This window comes from Gobius niger (assembly GCF_951799975.1).
Source record: "Gobius niger genome assembly, chromosome: 18".
Taxonomy (NCBI): Eukaryota; Metazoa; Chordata; class Actinopteri; order Gobiiformes; family Gobiidae; genus Gobius; species Gobius niger.
Window position 1 is genome coordinate 23,180,620 of NC_136869.1, and position 24,163 is coordinate 23,204,782.

The following is a 24,163-nucleotide window of genomic DNA, read 5'->3' on the forward strand; positions in this document are numbered from 1 at the left end:
ACGTGTTATTTCAGCGCTAGTGCCATATACAAAAGTTCAAGCAAACTACAGGCTAACGACGCTATGGGATCAATACTGTTATCCGATTTACCAGCTTGTCTCCAAGGGTACGACGCGCTTCTGTTTTAATTGGATGTATGCCCACACGTTTGTGCGAGCATGCCATTGGCCTCAGCCTCCAAAGACAATCCGACGAGTTGCAACTATTAAATTGTTTATCGTGTACAGCCTAGATTAGGTCCCGCGGTCTCGTTGTTGCCGTCCCACAGATCGCTCGCTATTACAGAACGCCGGGTGAATAATTGGTTTTCCGTTAATAGATAAACCGGCGCGTTGCGTCTGCCTGTTGTTTTGTCCTGCTCTCTATAGTAAGCCACAGCAATGCCATGGCATTGCAAGTGTTCAATTATCCAACACAAAGGGACGGAGAGAGAACGCGCTCCCGTGCAGTGACACATTGTCCTGGGCAGGGGGCTCGCTGGGACGACGGCACGATGCTTTCTTGTCATCGAATGTTCCCGTCTAGCTTTGGGGCTGTTGTTTTACAGAAACATCCAAACAGACGATGCACAAACGTTGAATCCCATTGGGCTGTATGTAGACACCTTTTCACTTTGACCCACTGCTTGTCTCCATCGTTTCATACAAGTTGCTGCTGTTTTTTCTCTTGGTTTTTAGTCAAATCGTCAGACTGGTCAAAAAATCTGCACATTTTGTCCCCATTGTATCGAGACCAGGGCTTGGATCTGGAGAAGGTTCTCAGGGCAATACACCACCATCAAGTGTAACTTAGCCTGTTACCTGCCATCTTAGGCTCAGGGCTAGATTTAGGGCTAGAGTTATCCAAATCTCAAAGTGTATTGGCTTGAGACCTTGCAGCCAATATGCTAGTGTGTTACCTCATTTGAAAGCCAAGACCTTCTAGTTTCTAAAACGGTGTGAAAGAGCTGAGTGAATGAAACACAACTTACATCATATTTGCCATTCGTAACCCTAATCATAACCCCCTGATCCGGGGGGACGGCAAGTAACAGGATGAGCTAAATGACTAGAAAATGGTAATAGACAACGAAGAAACAAGGGTCAACAGAGATGAGTGGGTGGGTATTGTGTCGTGAACATCTGCTTGGGTTTACATTGAAAACAATACAGTCGTGGCTTCATAAACGGTCACCCATCCTTATTCCTCCGAAAAAACATCTTCTAAACATTAGTTTCCACAGGAGCATAAGTCGAGAACAGGGAATATTTCTTGGTGATATTCTGAAGGAGTTCGTATTCCGGTCGCTCTGCGGCGTCATCGACCGAAACACTCGTCTTTGATTAACTACTTGATTTTGCAATTAGTTCATTGCGTTTTGATTTGGCATTTGAATCAAGTGAACGATTTGGCCCAAAATGAAGTTAATATGTTCCACGACGAGTCATTTTCCACTAACAGGGAGGATGTTGTTGACAATGTCTGTGCCAGTTTGTCTAATGAAGTGGTGGCTCCAGAGATCATGACCATATTCAGGACAAAACGTCTGTTGAAAGGCAAACTGCACCGTGAAATTGCGGCCTCCTCCTCAATATTCCTCTAACACTGAGGGTGAGGCCTAAACTCGATGGTAGTGTTTGGCTTTTAACTCTTAAAACGCAGACATCGGGACATGTTTAAAGATCACTGTCTCTGAATCTGCGCAAGACACAAAAACTGCTGCAAAGTTCAGTGTGTCCTTTGCACATTATTTTTCACGATTGCACTAAAGCCTCATTGTCGGTTGAACAGATACTTGAAGCCACACGATTGATGTGTGCAGATTTATTTTAAAAAAGATAGTTACATCATAGGGTTTCTTAGGTCCTTGCCCTCCGTTTTGAGAGTTCCGATTCTAGGGAGAATGTGTGAACAGTTCTGCATCTGCACACTATGGACTCTTAAACATGTTCAGACGTCACGTAAACGCAGCGTGGCGCTCAGCAGCTCGTGCTTAAGGCGGCTCCCCTGCAAAGACAACGAAATAGGCTTCGCGGACTCCTCTGCCAGAGATTGTGTGAGGTTATTTGTAGCGTGCTGATTCAAATCGCTCAATAATGCGCCGCGTCAAATGAATTTGCTCCCATGCCAATACAACAGTAATAAATTGCCAAACAAAGGCTTCGGCTAATTTCCTTGTTATGACAAATAATGCGGGATGAATGCTAGTCGAGATGAAACGCAGTATAAACACAAGACAGGAAATCAAGCAGGAAGACCTGAGCGTGAGATCAGGCTGCCCTGCGGTTAGGCCTGACCGATTTAGTCAATCAATATTTTACATTTACCTAGAAACAGCCTTTAGTAGTTGTAGGATATTAAAGGATCTACATCATGCTATTTTAGCCATTCCAAAGTTAAGTATAGGCATTTATATGATACATTGCACCTCTACCACTATGGAGTACTCATTTTTGTGATAAATATAAGTATTTTCTTGAGGTATTTTTCAAACCCGGAAGACAGGATGCTTGGATTCAGTTAACTCCGCCCCTCTCCCCGAATTGATGCAGCCGATGCAACTTTTGAAGTAGTAGAAATATATCACAGCAAAAAGTGAAGTTACTTCACAATGCAGTTATAAGGAGTTGACATTTGCAACACAGCTTCATAAATGGCTAACACACACGCTAACACACACACTAACACACAAGCTAACACACAAGCTAACACACACGCCAACACACACGCTAACACGTGTTTTGACTCACCATCGCTCTGGCCGCTCCATCATCGCTGGTTATAAGAGTTTAATCCACTTTGATTCTGGTGAAGATTCACCAAACATCCATCAAGAGACAGTCACAGAAAAACACTATATTGGCTGTTAGTCGCTGAATCCCGGATGGAAATTCCAACTTCTGGAGAGTGGCCTCTTCTTTAGGAAGGTTGAATGAAGTCCTGTCCTCTCATACCCAAACGCTTTTTCGCCATGACATTAGTCTCAGGTAAGAAAAATGAACAGGCGTGTCCAGAGTAGGTTCGAAAGAGCTCCATCTTCACAGCTTCCAGTGCAAACATGACATCTGTTCAGACGCTCAGGGGTGCGTTTGTTTTCTCCACAGGGGCAGCGCGGACACCTCGGGCACTTCCTTTTTTATTATTATTTTTATTTCTCACAACGGAAATAATGAAAAGTCTGTTTTATAAATCAAAATCAGGCTGTAAGTTGTGCAGAAGTTGTGCTCTTCCTGTTTGACACTATGACGTAAAAAACATCACAACTCAGTGGTTTTCCAGCAGAGGGCGGCGTAGCAGGCAGCAGGATTCAGAACTGCGTGAATGAAGCCAAAAACCACTCTGGGGGTGTTTTTGATAAGGAAGTAGCACAACAACATGGCTAAAAGCTCCAAAATGAACTCTGAATTGGGTACAAACTGAGACCAATTTATTGACAACTGACCTACTCTGCACTTAGTAAGAAATAATGAATTAGAACTGCATTATAAACGTTTCACCGTACATGTACATATGATATACTGTGCACTTTAACTAGACCAAAAAACGAAAGCATATGGTGGAGCACACGTCTCTCATCGCTCCATTCACTTCTATGGACCACAGCCATCATTGTGCCTCTGCCATTTGGAAATCCTGTTATGTATTAAAATTCTTTATACTAACTATAACTTTAAACAACAAATAAAGAAACCTGCATCCTTGTGTGTCGTCCATAAACTACACATTTATGGAAAAAGGTCACAAAGGTCACTTCAGGCTTTCTTGTCAACAAATGAATATATGTAACCTGGCTAACACCAGGCTGCTGTGTGCGCTCGAATTATTTCGAACTGCACAACAGCCTGGGGACCATGGCCGAAATCTCCGGTGGATTTGGGAACCAATCACAGAGCGAGGAGGGACGGCAAGACGATGACGCGCTATTCGATATACGGAAGCTTGTAGTTTATTTACGGATAATTAAAAAAAAGTTTATTTACGGATCCAACGTGACAGCAGCAGACACGATGGTATTTTTTGATCAAGCTTTAGACCTTGTTCTAAATAATTTAGCTCAAAAGTTTACGGCGGATACGTCATACGTCATCTCATACGATGATACGATTGGCCATGGCTACGTGCAGACGCATGAGACTTTTTTTTTTTTTTCGTATCGCCCAATAAACGAGTATGGACGATCGTAAACCACACCTCTCCTACAAGAAAATGAATTGGTGGTCCCCAGACTAAATATCACTTGTGATTTTAGTCTGGTGTTAGCCAGGCTAGAATATATGAGCATGTGCATCCATATCCATAATGTGTTCAATATTGAAATCCATGGCAGGCGTCGGCTTATAATGGTTTGCTGTGATCAAATACAATCATCTGTGATTTCTACTAAGCCCATTGTAATGAAATGGACTTTGCACGGATAAATGAAACCGTCACATCGACATGCAGTACAGTTTTCCCTCTGCTGCTGCCAACCATGTAACGTGTGAGAACCTGGAGGCCAGAAGATGCTGTGCTCCATGTATGGCCAGTGGGGACGTACTTGTGATGTTGATGAGAATATGTGGCCAAATATTTGTGTTTGCATATTTGGATTATGAAAAGCAATTTATGCTTACATACGTCCATTACCTCATCGTGTGTGGGTGTGTGTGTGGCTGCGTGTGTGTGTGTGTGTGTGTGTGTGTGTGTGTGTGTGTGCGTGTGTGTGTGTGTGTGTGTGTGTGTGTGTGTGTGTGTGTGTGTGTGTGCCTGCGTGTGTGTATGTGGCTATGGGGAGGGGGGTGGGGTGAGCAGTGTTGTTGTCTGTTTGGAAGAGTGGGTGGTTGGGTGGGCGGGAACTGCTTTTAATCTGTAAAGCACTTTGTGTTACAACTTTGTATGAAAAGCGCTTTATAAATAAAGTTTTGATTGATTGATTGATACTATTATCTGTTACACATGTAACATTCTAAATGGCTGCGGCTGATGCATGTTTGATACGAGCAAAGGCTCCTGTCCCTCATGTGCAGTGGTGACGAAGAGACAAATGCAGCATGTTCATGTGGTGCTCACTTCAGGGTCAACACAGTGTCTTTCTTATATTTATTTACTTCTTTTTTTATGTCATTGTTTTATGATTGAGCCCAATGGTAAAGTATCGTTATGTTTTGGTGCATTATTCAAACATGATAGAAGTGCCATTTATTCCAATATAGACAAAAGATTGGCAATATTGGCTCCAGTATTTACTTGGTGTTGCTCAATACCAGAATGTCAGGCATCACTCTGTTTTAAGATGCAGTCACCCAGAACACCAGCAGAGGACGCACAACCTTCTCCGACAGCCGCAATGATGAGGGAAGTGGTTGATGGTAAAACGCAAATGTTGGAAGAGCATCAGGTTTGATGAGGGCGTCCTGAAGCAGAACTGTGTGGATTCTTCCATGTCATGTTTCTTGGAGTGTGGGCTGGCATTTAGAGGGCGGAATCTGGACCAAAAAAAAGTCACGATTACATGAAGAATAGCTAGGGAACCTTTTATATCTGTTCAATTACATCCATCCAGTATCTTGTCAGTAATATGGTGTTTTTATACTTGCAATTTATCCCAAATCAGAGCTTTCTTTGTGGACTCCAAATATGACTCACATGCCTATAATTTCTGAAAGGTTTGTGACGGGGTGTGTGCCAATGCGATATATTGGATCAAATAATAAATTTAAATCCAATTTGGTGAAGTAGTTGGTGGGTTTGCAACCTTCCGATAATTAGTTTCAAACATAAGCGATGTTGTTCAAATGAAACACGCTTGTCGAAACAGATAGATTATTGAAATACTCGACTGTGAGAGCGATGAGAAAACACTGTAATTAACCTCGAGAGTTGCATATTCATAATAATCCCCTGAGCAACAACTTTTTACTGCAAAACGATTTTTGGTGTTTTTGTCTTTGTGGACTGTCTTCTTTGCGTGAACTATTTGACTATTTTCTTTTACCTGACATAAATATTAGAGATCTTAAGTCATATTTTCATAGACTTAAAAAAAAAAATACATTGGCTACATAATTCTAAAAAGTAGGGATGGGCAATTCCAGGATACCAGTGATTTTAAATGAATGTATCATACATTCATTCTAAATATTGATATCTTTGAGCTTGAGACTCAATACTTATAATTGAGCTGCCTGGATCAAAATATAAAAATGTTGGCATCGATCGGCCCATCTTCACTGAATACATAATCCTGAATACATTTCCTCTGCGTCCCTCCGTGGACCCATCACCTGCAGGAGGAGCCATAAGGGGCTGGTGAAATGTGATCCATGATGGATGGACATCTATACATAAAGATCAACTGGCATTTCTAGGTCTTTATTTCTGTGGTTTTGTTTTGCCTGCTCTGCTCGCTTTGGCTACTTACTTCCTGTAGCTGTCATCCAAAAGGTCATGAGACAGACTTGTGTTGTGAGTCTTGTTGCTGCATAGCTTTCCTCACTTCTGTCCGAAGCCTTCTCCAGAACCGCTCCAGGTGTGCGATGAAGTGTACGCTTCGTCGTCCCCACTCTCATCTGTCCTTCCACTCACACCCTCAGCATGGACTGTCCTGAACCCTGCTTTGTTATTGCAATTATTTCATCCCCTATAAATAGAATAGTTTTGCAGTGATCATGTCTTGTGAGCCGGACAATAGAAGTGTCTTGTGTCTCCTGTAATCTCTGTGTATGAGCTTCTTGGCCTCAGTGTCTTTGGTGTCACAAACCAGCAATTGAATTACTTAAATGTTGCCAAGGCAGTGCAGCCAAAAGTCAGACGAGCCATAACTGTGGACTCTATTCACAAAACTGGGTACAAATTACATACAGTATATACCTAAACATGGGTTATTGGTGTCAGTTCAAATTTAAAATATTGTGCCTTGCTAATTTTAGTTCTTAAGCAGCAACAAAATGTTATTTAGGGATGTTTGAGCAATGCAAGGGAGCAAGGAGAGGGCAGCTTTTAGCAGGTCATCGAGAGACAGACAGAAGTTTGAGTACTGAGTGCATTTCTGAGATGTCTTGGTTAAAAAGCCAAACGTCTTTTAGGGAGATTTGGGATTTTGTTCCTAGGCAGCCCAGAACTGAACTGTGAGACAACACGGCCCTGATGGCGGTGCGTCTGGAACCTAAAATACTCATTGAACGGCCATTGAATCACTGGGGAAGAAAAGGAAGCTATATAAATGCACACGTAGCATTTATTGGTCGGATATATGTAAACCGCTAGCCTGGTTTTTTCCACACCCTCGTACTCATTGCGTTTCGTACAAGGGTCTGGACCTTCACAATTGAGGTCCGTTATCAGGTGGGAGGGGCGAACTCCTGAGTGAAGCAGCTCAATCATAGCTCTATCATAACTCTTGGGGGCATTTCTTGCACATTCCAAGGCTTCAATTTTAATTTCTGGATATTTGGGAGCCGAGCCAGAACGGATTGAGGAGCTTCCATTACTTTCGCCGCCGCCATTGCCAAAACTACAACCAGCAAATGCGGCGCAAATGCTTCACGTCACCTACAACGCCCGCCTCCCTCCCTCGCTGAATGATAGGTTGAAATTCAACCGATGTAACACTGAGATCAGACCCAGACGTACATGTAGGGAAATTATAATTGACCAGAGTGTACGGATGGCTAAGGCCAGGCTAGTAAATCGCTAAATTAGGGTCCAGATCGTATGTGGTTCCTTGATGTAAAGCGCTTTGGATAAAAGTGCTTTGTATGCTGAGACCATTTATAATTTTTCCTGGAGCAATGGGGAAGAAGGTGTAGTTAACTGACCAGGCACAGAGGCACAATTTCTTCCTATGCGCATAATTAACAAGTAGAACAGATTTAACCTGATCCTGAACTGTCACTGTGGATGCAGGATAGCTGCTGGCCGGGCTTGGGAGAAGTTGCAATGACACACTGACATATTTGTGGAGCTTGCTTGATTTTGCATTAATTGGAGACGGGTGGTTATATGGAGGGTCAAAGGCTACAATTTTGGGGTAGTCTTGAAACCCCCCATGACCACCCCTCCTCACGGCGTCACCACTAATGTTGAAGTCTGTCCAGACACTTTCTCTGCCTCTGCTTTCATCCCTGTCCGAGACCAGAGATGTGTCTGATTTCACAGCAGATAGAACAGGTTTTGAAGCTGTTGATCTGTGAACGTGAACTTTAAAACATGGAGGGGAAAGAAAGGCATCGCTTCATGACATCAGCAGCAGCTCTCGGGTAGTAAAGGGACAGAACGAGCAGGTTTACGATCATGAATGAAACAAAACCCGACTCCAGGTACTGTAAGTCTTTCAGGTGCTTAAACGACAATTCAGCAAAAACGCTGTCCCCATCACCTCCCCAACCTCTGTTCATTTAGCCCTTTTCCCAATGAACTGGAGTTGACCGGTGTAACTTCAGTGTGGAAAATATCGTCGGCTAACCCGAATATGTCACGCAGCTGCTCGGCTCGGTCTAAATCGCTGAGTGGCTGAGTTCGAACGCGATTTACAAGACTCAGAGCTGACAGTACGGCAGATTCTCCTTGTCTGTGGGCTATTGAACTTACTGCTTTGTCAGCGATAAGAGACTATGGGGGGAAGCTACCACACGGACCCCCCGCTGCTGGGAAGGTTGAGAGGTGTCGGGCCGAAAGCTGAACGGCCTGTCGCCCCCATCAAGGGCACACTCCATCTTCATCACACATGTCAGCGGCGTTCCGTACATGACGGTACAATGACAGTAGGGCCAGAAGAAGAGAGGGCAGCGTCTCCATCACTGTCACCGGACACGGGCCGCGCAAAAGGGACGTCAAGGTGAGGCCAGGAATGTGCACAGCGACTGCTCTGCCATACGCTTTTCAACCATTGTGTCCGGGCAGAGCGATGTGAAAAGAGTGTTCTCACAGAATGGAATATTGTCTGGCCACAAAAGACATTGTGTTCTATTGTGTTGGATGATTTATAAGGTGGTTTTAGGGAGAATCTGACAAAGACCAGAGAGAGAGGAAGGGATTTAAAAGCCAGAGGCCAAGGGCAAGAAGAGCCTATTAGGAAACTGGGATGTTTGTCAGTCTCACTGTTTCCATGTCAGTGTTGTTTTCGCCAACAAAGACTATAATGACATCTTTACGTTAAAGCACCTGTTTTTAATGCCAAAAACGTAATGGCGATGAGCTAAAAAAAAATAGCTCTTTGGAGACCAAAACATGAGACGTTTATGAGTTCACGTTGAGACGAAAATGGGAGGAGGTGGTTAGTCAGTGGAGCCAAACCACTTTTGCTCTGCCTCAGAAGCTAAGCAGGGAAGGGCCTGGTCGGTTCTTGGATGGGAGACCGTTTGGGAACACTAGGAAGCCTGGCGAATGTAGAGAGTTGGTTAGTGGTGGTCGGAGGGGCCGATGGCGCAGACTGGTTGCCTCGCTTCCATCAGTCTAGCACAGGGCAGCTGTGGCAACAATAGTAGCTTACCACCACCGAGTATGCCGTGAATGAATAATGCAATGTAAAGTGCCTTTGAGTGTCTAGAAAAGCGCTATTTAAAACCAATGCATTATTATTAGTCAGACATGTGCAACCAGAGCGTGAGCAAGGAGCCGAGAACACACTTTATCTTATCTTAGGACTCAATTAAACACAGTAACGAATGAACGCAGGCCTATTCTCCTTTGTTTATTCTAAACTATTTATTTATTTCAGATGGGACAGTACAGTACATATTAATTAACATGAGTCCTCAAGGTCCACATGCACAGTAAACATGCCAGAGTTAGCCACAATGGCTGATTTTCATCTGTAGTCCCAGGGCAGGTTGATGTTCACAGACAGGAGAGGCCACAGAACAACAAGCACAACAGACATGAATAAGAGACAACAGACATGAAATGGTTCGTAAAAATAAAACAGGAAATGAACACACAATAACGGTAAGCAGACATTATAAACAAGACAACACAGACACTATTGGTAGAAAACCTACATGTTCACACTGTGACTGCAGGTTTGATTGTCCAGGAGCCAGAGTTTGACTGATCTAGTGAAGGTTCTCAGTGTTGGGATGTTCCTGATGTTCCAGGTGTGAGTCACCCTCACTGAAAAGCTCAACTGATCAAAAGATGTTTTCCTGAAAGGAACGGCACAGTCTCCTCTGCTTTGTGTGCCTACACTGTCTTTTAGGTGGATGAATTCCTGCAAAGGAATTTCTAAACTTCATATTTCACATTTCAAAAATGTTGAAGCAATAATTAAGAGGAGAGCATTTTGAAAATCCATCCAACACTTCTGCCTATTGTGGTCTGTCTGAAGCTAAGTACAGCCTTTAACCTTCATCCCAATTTCCAATCCTTATTTTCAATACTTCTAAATCTATAACATTTAGAAATGATTAAAATGCAACTAAAACTCAAAGCGTTTTCATCTAAAAGACAAAAACAACAACTCGTCATCCAATTTGTTTTGATCCACAGCGGATCTAGCATAGAACAAGCACGTTTTTACACAGTCCTAGTTTGCCTCCATCCTTCGAAACTGCAGCACTTTCCATCTTCCAATTTCAGGGACCGTAACATGCGTATAAAATGTCAATGTAATCACTTGCATGGATTTGATGCCGTCAAATGCAGAAGGTTCACATAGAAAGAGAAAATAACGACTGCTCTTTCTCTCTGATATTGTCTCTTCCTGCATCACCCAGGGCCTACAATCATGTATCCGTCAGTCTGCCTGGTGATGTTTGACAGGTGACAACTGCATTTTGTTTTGCAGCTTGATTAAGACATAACTGGCGCGGCCTTGAGCTGTTCTCGCTGCTCCTGTCCCAAAACTTGCAATTTGTTGTCAATCAAAACCTGTGTCAAGTCAACGAGTGCCTCATCAGCTTATAGGGACTACTCGAGGAGGGGGTGCAGAGGAAACGTGATGCGTGGTATGGAAGCAGAGATGTTTTCATGAATAATGGATCTAGGATTGTATGCAGTACTCCAGATAGGACAAATCAGGGATACAGTTTTAGAGAGTTGACTCCCTCAGTTTCACTGTTTTGTGCTTCAAACACATCTGCTTTAAGGACATGATGCTCATTCACAACCTAAAATGTTCGAACAACTTGTACTATTGCAGTTTCTCTCAGTTGGAGAGACACTGGGTTCCATTGAAGGCACAAAGACACCAACACATCGCACACATTTCTCAAAACACAATTCATGGTAGGGGTGTACTCAAAATATCGATTCTTAGATATATACCGATATAATTAAAAAAGATACAGTATCGATATTCTAGCCCTTAGTATCGATACTCCGCCCAGCCATTAGGGGGCGCAGCGGCGCCCGCGTCTAAAGACGCTAAGAGAAGAAGAAGAAAATACTTGTGGAAAATGTCGAAGATTTTAGAAGCACCGTTGTCTTTGAAAGCAGACGTTTGGACACATTTTGGTTTTAAAGCAAAGGAAGGAAACCAAGGGATCGATAAAACAAATGCCATCTGCAAGCACTGCCAGGCTGCTATACGCTACACCGGTAATACAACTAACCTGCGCGCCCACCTGCAAAGACACCACGCTGACAAGCTAGCTTCGCCGCAGCCCAAAAAAACACGGGACCCCACGCAAACTACTTTGAAGAACGCAACATCCAAGCTTCCATCTAACTCAGTCCGTGCACAGAAGATTACGGATTCTGTGGTGCATTATATTTGCAAAGGTTTATGTCCCTACAGTGTTGTCGAGAACACAGGCTTTCGCTTTATGATAAACACGTTAGATCCTCGTTATGTGATCCCTACCCGCAGCTACATGACCGACAAAGCAGTACCGAGGATGTATGACAAAGTCAAAGACAATGTTAAGTCCGCCCTGAGTTCTGCCTCACGAGTGGCACTGACGTGTGACGGGTGGACATCGCGAGCCACGGAAGCGTTTGTTACAATAACTTGCCATTACGTTAACGAGGAGTGGGAACTGATGTCGCACGTTTTACAAACACGAGCCATGCACGAGAGCCATACGGGCTCAAACATTGCGGAGTTACTGAAAGCGGCGCTGGAGGAGTGGGACCTCGTATCCAAAGACCCGGCTATTGTCACTGACAACGCCGCAAATATGAGCGTTGCAGCGGAGCTTGCTGGTATGTTACATTTCAGATGCTTCGCTCACACTTTAAACTTGGCCTCGCAGCGTGCACTGAAGCTTCCTGCTGTCGCTCGTCTTTTGGGGCGTGTTAGACGCATATCCACCTTCTTCAAGCGCAGCACCACAGCTAGCCACGTACTTCGACAGAAGCAAAAGTTGCTCGAGCTACCTGAACATAAACTGATCAATGACGTTGTGACGCGCTGGAATAGTGCACATGATATGCTGGAGCGCTTTCTTGAGCAGCAACCTGCTGTATCCGCTGCTCTTCTGTCCAACGAGCTGAGAAAAACCGAGAAAGAGGTTTGCACCCTATGCGAGTCGGACATTACATCTGCGGAGGAGATAGTGGATGCAATGAAGCCCATGAAGATTGCTACTCTTGTAATGTCAAAAGAAAGCTCTCCAACACTGTCTGTTGTGGCCCCTCTTCATGCTCAGCTCATCCAGGATTTCCAAGAGTGCAGAGCAGATAGTGAAATAGTGAGAGAAATCAAAGCAGCTATTTGCCAAGATTTGAGCAAGAGGTACATGGATCAGCAGAAAGAGACCATGTATGTATGTTCAGCACTGGATCCAAGATTTAAAGCTTTGCCCTTCCTACCTGATGATGAACGAGAGGAAATATACTTGAGAATTACTGCAGAAGCTAGAAGAATTCAAGAACTATTTCAGGTAAGCCCTTTCACTGTATCAATAACATTAGCATAATGTGTTAGCATTACTTGGTTGAAAAACATTTTAAAAAAACATATAGGCCTATACACCAAATGTAATAAAATGAAATATTTTGTTCATAATTTCAAATTCATAATATGTTAGAGCTTAAAAAACCCAAAATGGTTTCTATAATATACTTCAAGTAAAGCACTATACTAGTAAAACAATATATTTATAAAGGTTTGTCAGTTCATTGCATTAAATAAAAGGCTAATTAATTTATGTTCTTGAATATGCTCATTATAGAATTAACTATGGGTTATTGATAACAAATCTGTATTTTGCATTAAAGGAAGAGGCTGACGGGATGCCAGGAGAGGAGCACAATCATGTTGAAGACAAGGATGACATTCCTGCCAGCCCACCACCCAAGAAGAAAAAGGACTTGTGCTGTTTGGCTGATCTGCTTGGTTCAACTTACAGTGCAGGCCCTGCTGTGAGACACAAAACCACACAGGCCCAGGCAGAAGAAGAGATGTCAAGGTACAAGGAGGCAGCACCCCTGTCTCTTGCTGAGGGAAGTCCACTCAGTTGGTGGAAAGAGCACCAGAATGAATATCCACTAATGTCACACCTTGCCAAAGTGTACCTGTGCATTCCAGGGACTAGTGTCTCCTCGGAGCGGGTTTTCTCTACGGCAGGCGATATTGTAACAGCACAGAGAAGTGTACTAAGCTCAAACCATGTTGACCAACTTCTGTTTCTGAACAAAAATCTCAGGTCATAGGATAAAGCTAGCATTACCAAGAGTATCCTCGAGTTATATATTTATTGTTGCAGTAGTTTGTGTTCAACCTGCCTTTTTGAGGACAAACCTGGTTTTAGCCTTTTGATTTTAAAATCCATTCCGTTATGAGGTGGATTTATTGTTGTGCCAAATGGTAAAGCAAGATGTAGCATTTTGAGTGATTTAATAGTGAATATTTTATGGCAGTACATTGTATCACAAAAAAAGAATTGAATCACCAAGATTTTGTGATTGTTTGAGATCAGACTGTACCCTTGGAAAGTTAAATGTTGACTTGTGGTAATTTTCAGATTAATATTGATCTGTCTACAATGTCTACAATTGTCTACAATTAATCTGAGCACTTAAAGTTGCAAACATTTAAGCAAAATGAACTTTTTTGTATGCACTTTTGTCTTCAATAAATTGAAGAAAAATGCAGAGTTCTGTTTGTTGAGTAAATGTGTTCAGCATTAACTAATTAGCTCTGGCCCATGTATTTTTACTGAATCGTATCGAATCGTATCACATTGTATCAAATCGTATCGAGACAGCTCCATATCGAGGTACATATCGAATCGTGACCTGTGTATCGAGGTATGTATCGTATCGCCAGGTTCTCCAAGGTATACAGCCCTAATTCATGGTCTGTTTTTTTTTTTTGCAGAAGACTTGACTCATAGTTTGCTCATTTGAAAACACTTTATCAGTTGTATCGGACATGATTCAACAAACTTTACAGTTTTCTTACACACTTTGGCGCATCTTTCATTTCTCCAAAGTAAAACTGTCAAATGTATTTGTTCCAAATGCAAAGGATGCTTTGTCATTAAAGTGGTAGTCTGTTTGTTTAAATGATATTATAAATGTGGAGGAGTTCAAGTATCTCAGGGTCTTGTTCACGAGTGAGGGACGAATGGAGCGTGAGATCGACAGACGGATCGGTGCGGCGTCAGCAGTGATGCGGTCGCTGTATCGGTCTGTCGTGGTGAAGAGGGAGCTGAGTTGGGGCAAAGCTCTCGATTTACCGATCGATCTACGTTCCCACCCTCACATATGGTCATGAGATTTGGGTAATGACCGAAAGGACGAGATCGTGGATACAAACGGCCGAAATGAGTTTCCTTCGCAGGGTGGCTGGGCGCACCCTTTGAGATCGGGTGAGAAGCTCAATTACCGGGGAGGAGCTCGGAGTAGAGTCGCTGCTCCTTCACATTCGAAAGGAGCAGCTGAGGTGGCTCGGGCATCTGTTTCGGATGCCTCCTGGTCGCCTCCTTGAGGTGTTCCAGACATGTCCTATTGGGAATTGGGACAAGGCCTTGTGGAAGACCCAGGACACGCTGGTGGGACTATGTCTCCGAGCTGGCCTGGTGTTGGTCCCCCCAGAACAGCTGGAGGAGGTGTGCGTGGATCGGAAAGTCTGGGCATCTCTGCTGAGACTGCTGCCCCCGCGACCCGGGCCTGGATAAAGCGGAAGAAAATGGATGGATGGATGGATTATAAATTAAATAAGTAGCATGTAATCGACCGTCTGGGCCTGCAATTTGACGCAAAGCAAGTAATATTACATGATTACATTTTTTCTATTTTCCCTTCCTTTGCTGATCTCAGAAACCAATCAGATTCCCCTGTGTCATTGCTTTGACCAATGAGACAGGCTTTCCTGTGAAGCAGCCTGTGTCAGGTCCAATCAGGAGGAGGAGGAAGCAGGTCAGTTTACTCATGACATTTCACTTCCATCTCTCACTATTTTGAAAATTAGGAATCTCCTCAGTTTGGAATCATGCAGACTAATGCTGCGTTGATGTGGTCCTCTGGAACTGGGGAGAGCAAAGAGAAAAATGTCGTGATATTTGATCAAGTTAACAAACTTAACAAAAAATCTCAGCTAAGCTCTTATCAGTGATAAAAGACTGTTTTTATTTGATGACATCAAAATCCCCACTTTCCCGCAAAAAAAGCACATAAACACAAACCAACTGGGGGCAATAATGTCACATCTCAGGAAAATGAGCTCCCCAGTTTACATGCATGTGGTTTATCACTTTAAGTAAGAACAAACAGCATAAAATGAATTAAAAATGCTCCTACTTCATTAGTCATGTAAAGCAAATTATGTAAATGAAGTCAGTAGCTCTTCTCAATGAGCAGCGGTGAGAGCGACCGGGCTAATCTCGAAGGGTGAACCGTCTTTAGAGCCAAGCACGCACATCTGCACTGACATGTGAAGAGCGTGTGGCTCGCATGTCTGAAAATATGTGCTCCCTTTAGGTTTGGCACCAGTTTAATTTTTGATGACGGATCCGCGGTCGTAAAGAAGTTGAGTGTGCTGGCAGGCGTGGGAGAAGCCCGCTGAGGCATGGCACATGAGCCGGCAAATGGGCTGGTAAATGAGATTCTTGTGCAAACAGCGCAGATCAGCCCGCCAAGAGAGGATGGGAAGACGGGTGTGGGATGTGGCAGCAAACAAACATACGGACGGCTTCCCCCGGCGGAGCGATGCCAGCCTCTGTCTACACATCAAAACAACGGCTAATATTGACACGCGCAATCTACAAGGGAAGATCTGATCAAGTAGTCAGCGGATGTTTAACTCAATGAACGTCTAAGTCAGTATCCCAGCATCTTTTACTTTACTGACATTGAATTTGATGTGTTTTTGATTGAATACAACAATTCTATATATAAGGAATCATTTGTTGCTTGTAGTGATGTTGGTAATAGTGCTGGATCTCATCATATCATACATGGTGTTATGCAGTGGCAGCCGCCCATACTGTCAATCTATCCAATTTGTGTGTGAAAAGAAAAGGATAACGATAAACTAATTCAGTAATATTAATGTGTAAAACACTTGGCTATACTTGTATAAATGTTGGCTATAAGCTGTATAAAATGGGTTTTCTAAGTTGCACTGTTATTGCCGGTCATTTGCTTGAAAACAGGCTCTGAGGGCATATAATGGAACCATAGCAGGTCTGGGAATAACACGTGAAATCAAAGAGCACAGCCAAAAATAACGCACTTCCTACCTTTGCTCTGGTTCTGTTGGTACAAAACAAATTATTTTGTTCTTAGAGGTTCAAAACAAACATATGTATAGGGATTATCTTTGCACTTTAATTTCACCGCCTTTGCTTTGCCCGATCCCGTCACACCTCGAAGCTCAGCAGGTAGGGCTGGTAGTTGGATGGGAGACCATTTGGGAACACCAGGAAGGGGGAATGTCACTTTAAAGGACTAGATGCTCTCTACTGCCACCTCAGGTCTTGTGCGTAACTGCAGTTTCTATATAAAGATAGTGCATGACGGAACTTCGGATCCGAATTAACACCTTTTTGAGTGACAGTGCAGGATTTTAACAGGCCACCATTTTGCCATACTGAGATATGTTCTTGCCTGAGCCTAGATCAGTGGTTCTCAACCCTTTGGAGCCGTGACCCCCATTAAAACAGTTAAAGGGGTTCGTGACCCCCCGCCCGGGTCACACCGTGAGAAATCGTAACATCAGCCTACATATTTCTTTAAAAAACAAAGAAAAAAACAAATGGCTAAAATAAAATTCATCAAATTACGAACCAATAATGGCACTCTGGTAAAATAGCACACACATGCGACAATAAAATATTATAATATACGCTAAAAAAAAGTATGTATTTTTTATCTACATGATCTGGCGAACCCCAAAATTTGTCTCGCAACCCCCTTCTTGCATGTCTTGCATTTGGCCTCTTCCAATGTATTCCTATAGCTACAGACGGGGGTGAAGTTGGAAGCTACCACGCTCCTCCACATGCACGCACAAAGACCAGACAGGTACGTATCAACTTGTCTAAGCTCAGGTGAGAACAGATCTCAGTGTGGAAAAACGGTGGCCTGTTCCTTTAAAGGTAGATGTGTTCAACAGGTCTGAGCTCATTCTACACATTAGGACATGGCTGGAACATGTAGGGGGAATACTCAATTTTAACATTTTTAAACTCTGTATAATCCCTTTAAGTAGGAACAAACAGCATAGAATTGTATATGTAGAGTGTGAGTGAGTGGTTGGTGGTGGTGGTGGGAGGGGCCGATAGCACAGATTGGTAGCCTCGCCTCCGTCAGTCTACCCAAAGGGCAGCTGTGGCTACAATAGTATCTTACCACCACCAGATTCTGTTTATTAGCCATTTGCAGTGTAAAACCACATTAGAAATAAATGTGCAAGGTGCTCAAAGTGCACTGTCAACACATAAAAGGACATTACACAACATAAAAACAAACAAATGCCACATGAAAAAACATGTAAAAAAAAACATCAGGTATGGAGTGAATAAATAGTGCAATGTAAAGCGTCTGCGAGTGTCCAGAAAAGCACTCTAAAAAAAGAAGCATTATTATCACTACGATTCCAGAAGCACAAATTCCTCTCATGCTTCTTTACCGTTTAATTGCATCTTTTGATAATGTTCTCCATAAATTATTAAAATAAAATGCCCAAAAGGTAACTTACTTTAAACGTGCTTTAAAATGAGAATACTGAAGGACAGAGGATTAAGCTCATGTGATCCACGTGTTTGGTCCAGATGTTGATTTGTTGAACCGAAAGCCCTTCACTGAATTGCACATACAAATTCACAAAAGGAACCAGATGAGGTGGCGTCACTGACAAACCCAGGGTCCAACACGCCAGGCCAAACGACTGCCAGCGTCACTTGAGGACTGGAGTTTTGCAACCGATCCGTTGCCGTGGCTGACGACCGACCGACCGACGGACCGACGGCGCAGCTATTCTCACCTCAGCACCTCATTAGCGACTAAATGATGTGCCCTTTGTGTTGGCTTTGCCAGTTGTCCCCCGGTGATTAGCCCAGGGAGTGCGCTTGATTTGATGGCAAAGAAATCAGCAGCCAGTAATTCTGATAATTAACCCTCGTCTACTTCAAGGAACAAGCACAAAAAAACAGCTGAATTAATTTGTACTTCACTAATCAACCCCTCGACCCTTCGCAGACTGCTCACTCCTGTGTTGGGCTGGGAAAGGGATTGATGCTTAACTAGAAGTGTCCGGAGATGATGTCATGACAACACGTACACATCAAAGTAATTAATGTGAATAGTGAATTAATTTACCGTAAATGCTCTAATATAGGCCGGGGCCTTTATTTACTCAAGGCCTTTATTGGAACCAGGCCACAATTAGAGACAGGCCTTTATTTCTATTTGAGCAAAACGGACGACCAGGAAAATGAAGAAAAAGGAGATTTGTGTCCATTTGCACCTAAAATATTACGTTAATTTATTAATTAACAATGCAAACACTCTCCCAGCGGCTGGAACATTGACGCCTTTTATTTTGTCGGGACAACAGGCAGTGTTTCGTTGCTATAAGCGGAGCATTGACATCAATATCACTGCAGGTTTCTGTTTCGTTTTTTACCGCGGACCGGATTATTTGTTGTTATCTTGTGTAAAAGGCGAGTTTAGACGGAGCGTTTGTGTTTGTGATCGATCATAAAAGACCCGAGAGAAGACGAGACGCTTGCGCTGATCGGAGGAGTTATTTTGAGGCGTGGGACTGACCTGCACACGGAGCAGCTGGACGTGCTTTGAAGACGCGATGGTGACTTTATTAAAATCCTGGAGGGTCACACAACATTTGTTTCTTGCCCTGTTTCCAAATATCGTCACAGGAGGTTTGAAAAGTGGCTAAATCTGTGTCAAAGTTACGCTCGGATCAACTCCTCCGCAGCGTCCCCCTCGGCCCGGGTTCCCGTTTGTTTACTTCCTGCATGTGAGTTATCATTTACACGAGTATGAGACAAATTCCTACCATGGGGAATATTTCTACTGTTATAGTTTCTAATAAAAGCCCCGGCCTGTTTTAGAGACCGGCTTTAATTTGCCTCCGCCAGCCGCGAACCCGGCCACTGTTAGAGACCCGGCCGCTAATGGAATACAGGCCAGTATTAGAGAATTTACGGTAGCTATCTATCCATGGATTGTTCCCTGTGCCTCTGGCTGCAACACAACTCCAAAGGATGATAGATCCACCAGGTTTAACAGTTGGACAGATGTGCTTTACTTGAAATTCTGTGCCACTTCTTCTCCATAAGGAACTTTGCTCAATCAGGCCAAAAAGTTTTATTTCAACCTCTGATTTTTGTCTCCTAAATGCATGAGGCTTGAACGAAACTGTGCAACGTTTTGGCCAGAATGAGCAAAAGTGTGGAGACGGACAATAGATGGACTATATTTTGGGAGGAAAAGGGACGAACTGTGAATGGAACTACCTGCTCTGGAGAACTTAACTAATGCTAAGACAAAAGCTAATTAATTATACATTTATGAACTATTACTGTTGGAATTCTCTTCGTCCTGAGAGAGGAGGTTTGAAGCAGCTAAACCGCTTATCTCTCCTACGCCGCCGCCACTTCCTTTCAAGGCCAAGCCACGGAGCTGAACCAGATAAAGACTGGGCTGAGCTCCTTGGGTCATACCTTGCATAACACTGACTTTCAGGATTGTAAACAACTGCACACACATACCCCTCCCTAAACCACGCCCACGTTGTTCTGCGTCTGAACAACGCCTCAATACGTTTCCTCAGCCCCTCCCCCCAGTCAATGACCAGCCATCCTTCCTGTCCCCAAGAAAAAATATGCTTTGCCTTAACTTTAACCTGAATGTAATTTGGCATATCTTCTTTTATGAGGCGCATTGAGTCTTGTGTACGGAATGCGCAGTGTAAATAAAGTTGCCTTGCCTTCATTTTGAACAAATTCTGAAGGAAATTGAAATAACAAAATCGTAAACACGGCTCAAAATCCATGACCTCAAGAGCCTTTTGGTCTTCACAGTCTCCTGACCTAAACCCCATTGGAGATCTGTGGATAAATCTCCCAAGTGATAGACACCACAACATTTAAACAGGACTTCCTTTAGACAATAATATAGGGTTCATTTCTAAATGCATGTAAGGATGCTCGACAACGAAGCAGAGCAAACAGCTGGAATGTGCGAAGCAAACCATTTTCTCTCAATTCCTTGACCATTTTCATGCAAATAAGTTACACCGCTGTTAGTTCTGCCTTCTTTGCTTGACCTTTTGCTGTTTTTCTTGCGGTTCTGTTAACCCCCCGCCCCCACTCACTGCTGATTATTCAACACAAGCGATTCAGTTAGAAGTATGAATGAGAAGAACAAACACACTCAGAACGCACAGATCTCCTTACGTACATAATGGGGGCGTAAATGAGCCTCAAGAGAGACAGATAATCCTCAGAGGAACTTTGGACGTGAGCGGTGTCCTTATGTTCTGAGCTGACCATTCCTATTCATCAGGGGCGCTCAGAGGGAGGGCTGTGCGAGGGCTCTGATGAGTGTGAAAACTGCCTTTTTCCATCCACAGTCCAAGAGATGACCCCGTTTACCCGGCAAAGTAACGGTCACTGACACCGTCACTCGACAGATTGCACAGAATCTGACTGGTACACTTTAACTGTAGCAGACCTCTCAGAATTTTGAACTGGCCTGGATCGCCCTCTGCTGACAGCAGTGGGGCAAAACGGGGATTACAAGCTTTCGCTTTCAGCTAAAGGCACGCTAGCGAATATATGAGTTGTGAACTGCTCCATAGTACAGTGATGGATTATCAGAAATGTTGCAAGTTTGCACTATGATACAATACAATCAAGGAAATACAGAAAACAGGATTACCTTAAACTGTGTGGTGTAGATTAAGTACATTTTGTATTGAATCCTTTTAACTTTAACATTATAGATATACTATTATATCTATCATTTGTGCTATATACAGTGCTTTTGATTGCGTTTAAATTGAACATTTCGTGTAAAAGCAAACTCTAAAGTCCACTTGTTTCTCCAGAATGTTTAGCAAGATGTTGAAGTGGACTGAGAAATTGAACAAATTGTTTTTATTGAGGAAAAACAAAAACGTGGCAGTGCGTTTATGTTCCCAAAAGGTACTAGACTGTCTTGAAGTAGGCTATTCCTCCTACGAGTCAGGGAATCTAACTTTAATGAATGACCCAACGCCTTTATTGTGCACATATTTTCTCACATCAATACTCTTGCCTCGCGCCGAACTCTCCAGGCAGTCAGGAAGCTTGAGGCACATGAGAGATCACTTTAGAAAGCAGATAAGATCCGATCCCTTAGTCACCTGCATTAGCACATTGTTATTGGCTCGCTCACCCACATCTGGGAGGGATTAAACTAAGTGCCAAAAATGAAGCCTTCCTGGCTCCAAGCGGCTAAACCAGGTGTGAATCTGAGTTCGGTGCGGCGCGCGTCAAAGTTGGCTATCAACAGGTCGTGATCTCGAGATAACCTTGTCCTTTAAGGAGTCGAGAAGAGCATCTTTCAAGAGTGAGACCCTTCAAACCAGCCCCCTTTGAAGGGCTTTGAAGTCGACTGTGCAGATGACTTTTGACCAAATAAAGAAGCTGTTTTGTAACACACAGTAGGTGAAGGTTGATGCCAAAGTATAGTAGAGGGACCGGCATTTGAACCTTCTTAGCTTTCAGGAGGTGCTGGGAGGGAGTTGGCTGAGAAGATGACAAGACAAACTTTATTCACAGTTTACTTTATTGTTTTATTGGCCTTAAATCCTGAGCTGCTACTGATGCCAGCTACAGCTAAAAGCGGTAACAACAAACCGAGTTAAATATGCAAAAATGGAGCACAAAGATGAGTGAAGTTGAGCTCATTTCTTGGCCAAACTGTTCACTTTATGATACAAGCGCTAAGTTTGGATAAACGTTGCTGTACAGGACCTTCTGTGTGTTAACAATGGGGGTCATTTTGCATGACAGTTTCATTGAAATACTGTAGCAGTGTTTCAAATCACACAAACATAAATCCTCCCTCAAGCTTTTAATTCCTTATTTTAGTTGGTCTTGGTTGTTTTTATGTATATAGCTTCCGACATTGTAATTGACGCATTTCAGGTCAAACATTTGCTCTTTCTTCCCGTGTCAATCTTCAATAAATCTGATCTTGTAATATTTTAGTTTTGCTTTATTGAAACTACTCTCCTCATGTCTGTGTAGGTTGTCTGTGGGTGCTTCCCCTCCCACTAAAAAATATGCACCTCTTGGACTCTCAGAGACTGTTAATCCCAATGAGTAAAATCCTGAGATCTAGCGCAGAGGTCTCCAAGTAAAGTTAAAAAAAAATAAATAGCGAGTTTATTGCTGGGGTGCATAAACAAAAGCTTATTCACTCAGCACTCGGTGTTGGTAAGCTCCTAATGTAGCCACAGTCGCCGTAAGGCAGACTGACCATTTACCACGTGGCTATAATGTGTTGTTTATATTCTGATCTCTTATGTCAGTGCCGTCTGCTGGACACGTGTGAAATTTCCCACCTTTTTTTTTTTCATTTAAACTGACTAACTTAACGCTGACTTTCTGATTGTAAACAACTGCACACACATACCCCCCCAACCACGCCCCCATGGTTCTGCGTCTGCCTCAACACGCTTCCTCAGCCCCTCCCCACGGTCAACGGCTGGACGTTCCTACCTTTGCAGAGATAAGAGAAACATGTTTGGAATTTCAAATGTTAGAGCTTAAACATTTACAGGCGGGTCAAATTTCTGCAGCACAAATACGGTGCACTCAGACAGGAGCGGCAAAACAGTCGCAAAATGACCTTTTACAATGACACTTCAAGAACAAAGCCGTGATGAATCCTCAATACGGACGTACCTGCCGAATGGCCCGCAGCAGCTTGCCATAGGAGTACAAGATCACGCAGAAGGGCAGAATCAGGCAGAAGACGAACAGGCAGACGATGTAGGACACGTTGTTGACCGTTTGAGTCTTCCAGTCCACGGAGCAGGTGGTCCCGGGTCCCTCCGGCCCGTATCGGCTCCATCCCAGCAGGGGGGGCACCGTCCACAGCACCGCGTACAGCCAGGAGAAGGCGATGCCTCCCAGCACCGCGTGGAAGTCCCTGCCGTCCGCCATCGTGGTGGCCGTGATGGTGTTGTAGCGCTCATAGGAGAGGACTGCCAGGGAGATCAGGGACACGACGCCTGCAGGGGGGAAACGGACGAGGTCAGCGATGGAGATCAAGCAAATACATAGTGTCATCTACCTTTTTTTTTTTTTTTTGATTGACAATAAAGATAACTAAGACTAGTGGAATCATAAGTAAGATTCGAAGTCTCGTAAATCATAAATGTCCGTGAACACTTTACTACAGTCTTATTTAAATTATGGAACTCTTGTATGGGGAAATACCTTCACTACTTTCCTTAACACAATTTTCATTCTACAAAAGAAGTTTGTCCATTAAGCTGCTCTTTCCAAACCTGACACGCCAAGTGCTGTTTTGTGAATTAAAACTCTTGAATATTTTGATAGAAATCCTCTTCTGAGCACTACCTTTGTATTTAGATCACTGAAAGATGATGACTGACCTTTTTGTGCAAAACATTCACATAATTATCAGGTTCATAATTATTCTACGAGGCAGGCTGCAAAACTAACACATCTCGTGATCCACTGACAATTTGATATCATGGAGGTAAAGTATGGAACAGGCTTATCCGACTTCTGGATTCAGCCTCAGCATTATTCACGTATAAAAACAAACAAACAT

The 24,163-nt window shown here is 43.4% G+C and overlaps 1 protein-coding gene across 1 annotated transcript in view; it reads right to left on the minus strand.

Moving 5' to 3' along the window:
- The window catches only part of LOC306977571 (pinopsin-like), a 74,686-nt gene that overhangs the window by 19,129 nt on the left and 31,394 nt on the right, over nt 1–24,163 (minus strand). The window contains exon 2 of the mRNA XM_079575962.1: nt 23,266–23,594. Within this exon, the coding sequence (XP_079432088.1) occupies nt 23,266–23,594 (329 nt within the window). The remainder of the gene's footprint in view (nt 1–23,265; nt 23,595–24,163) is intronic.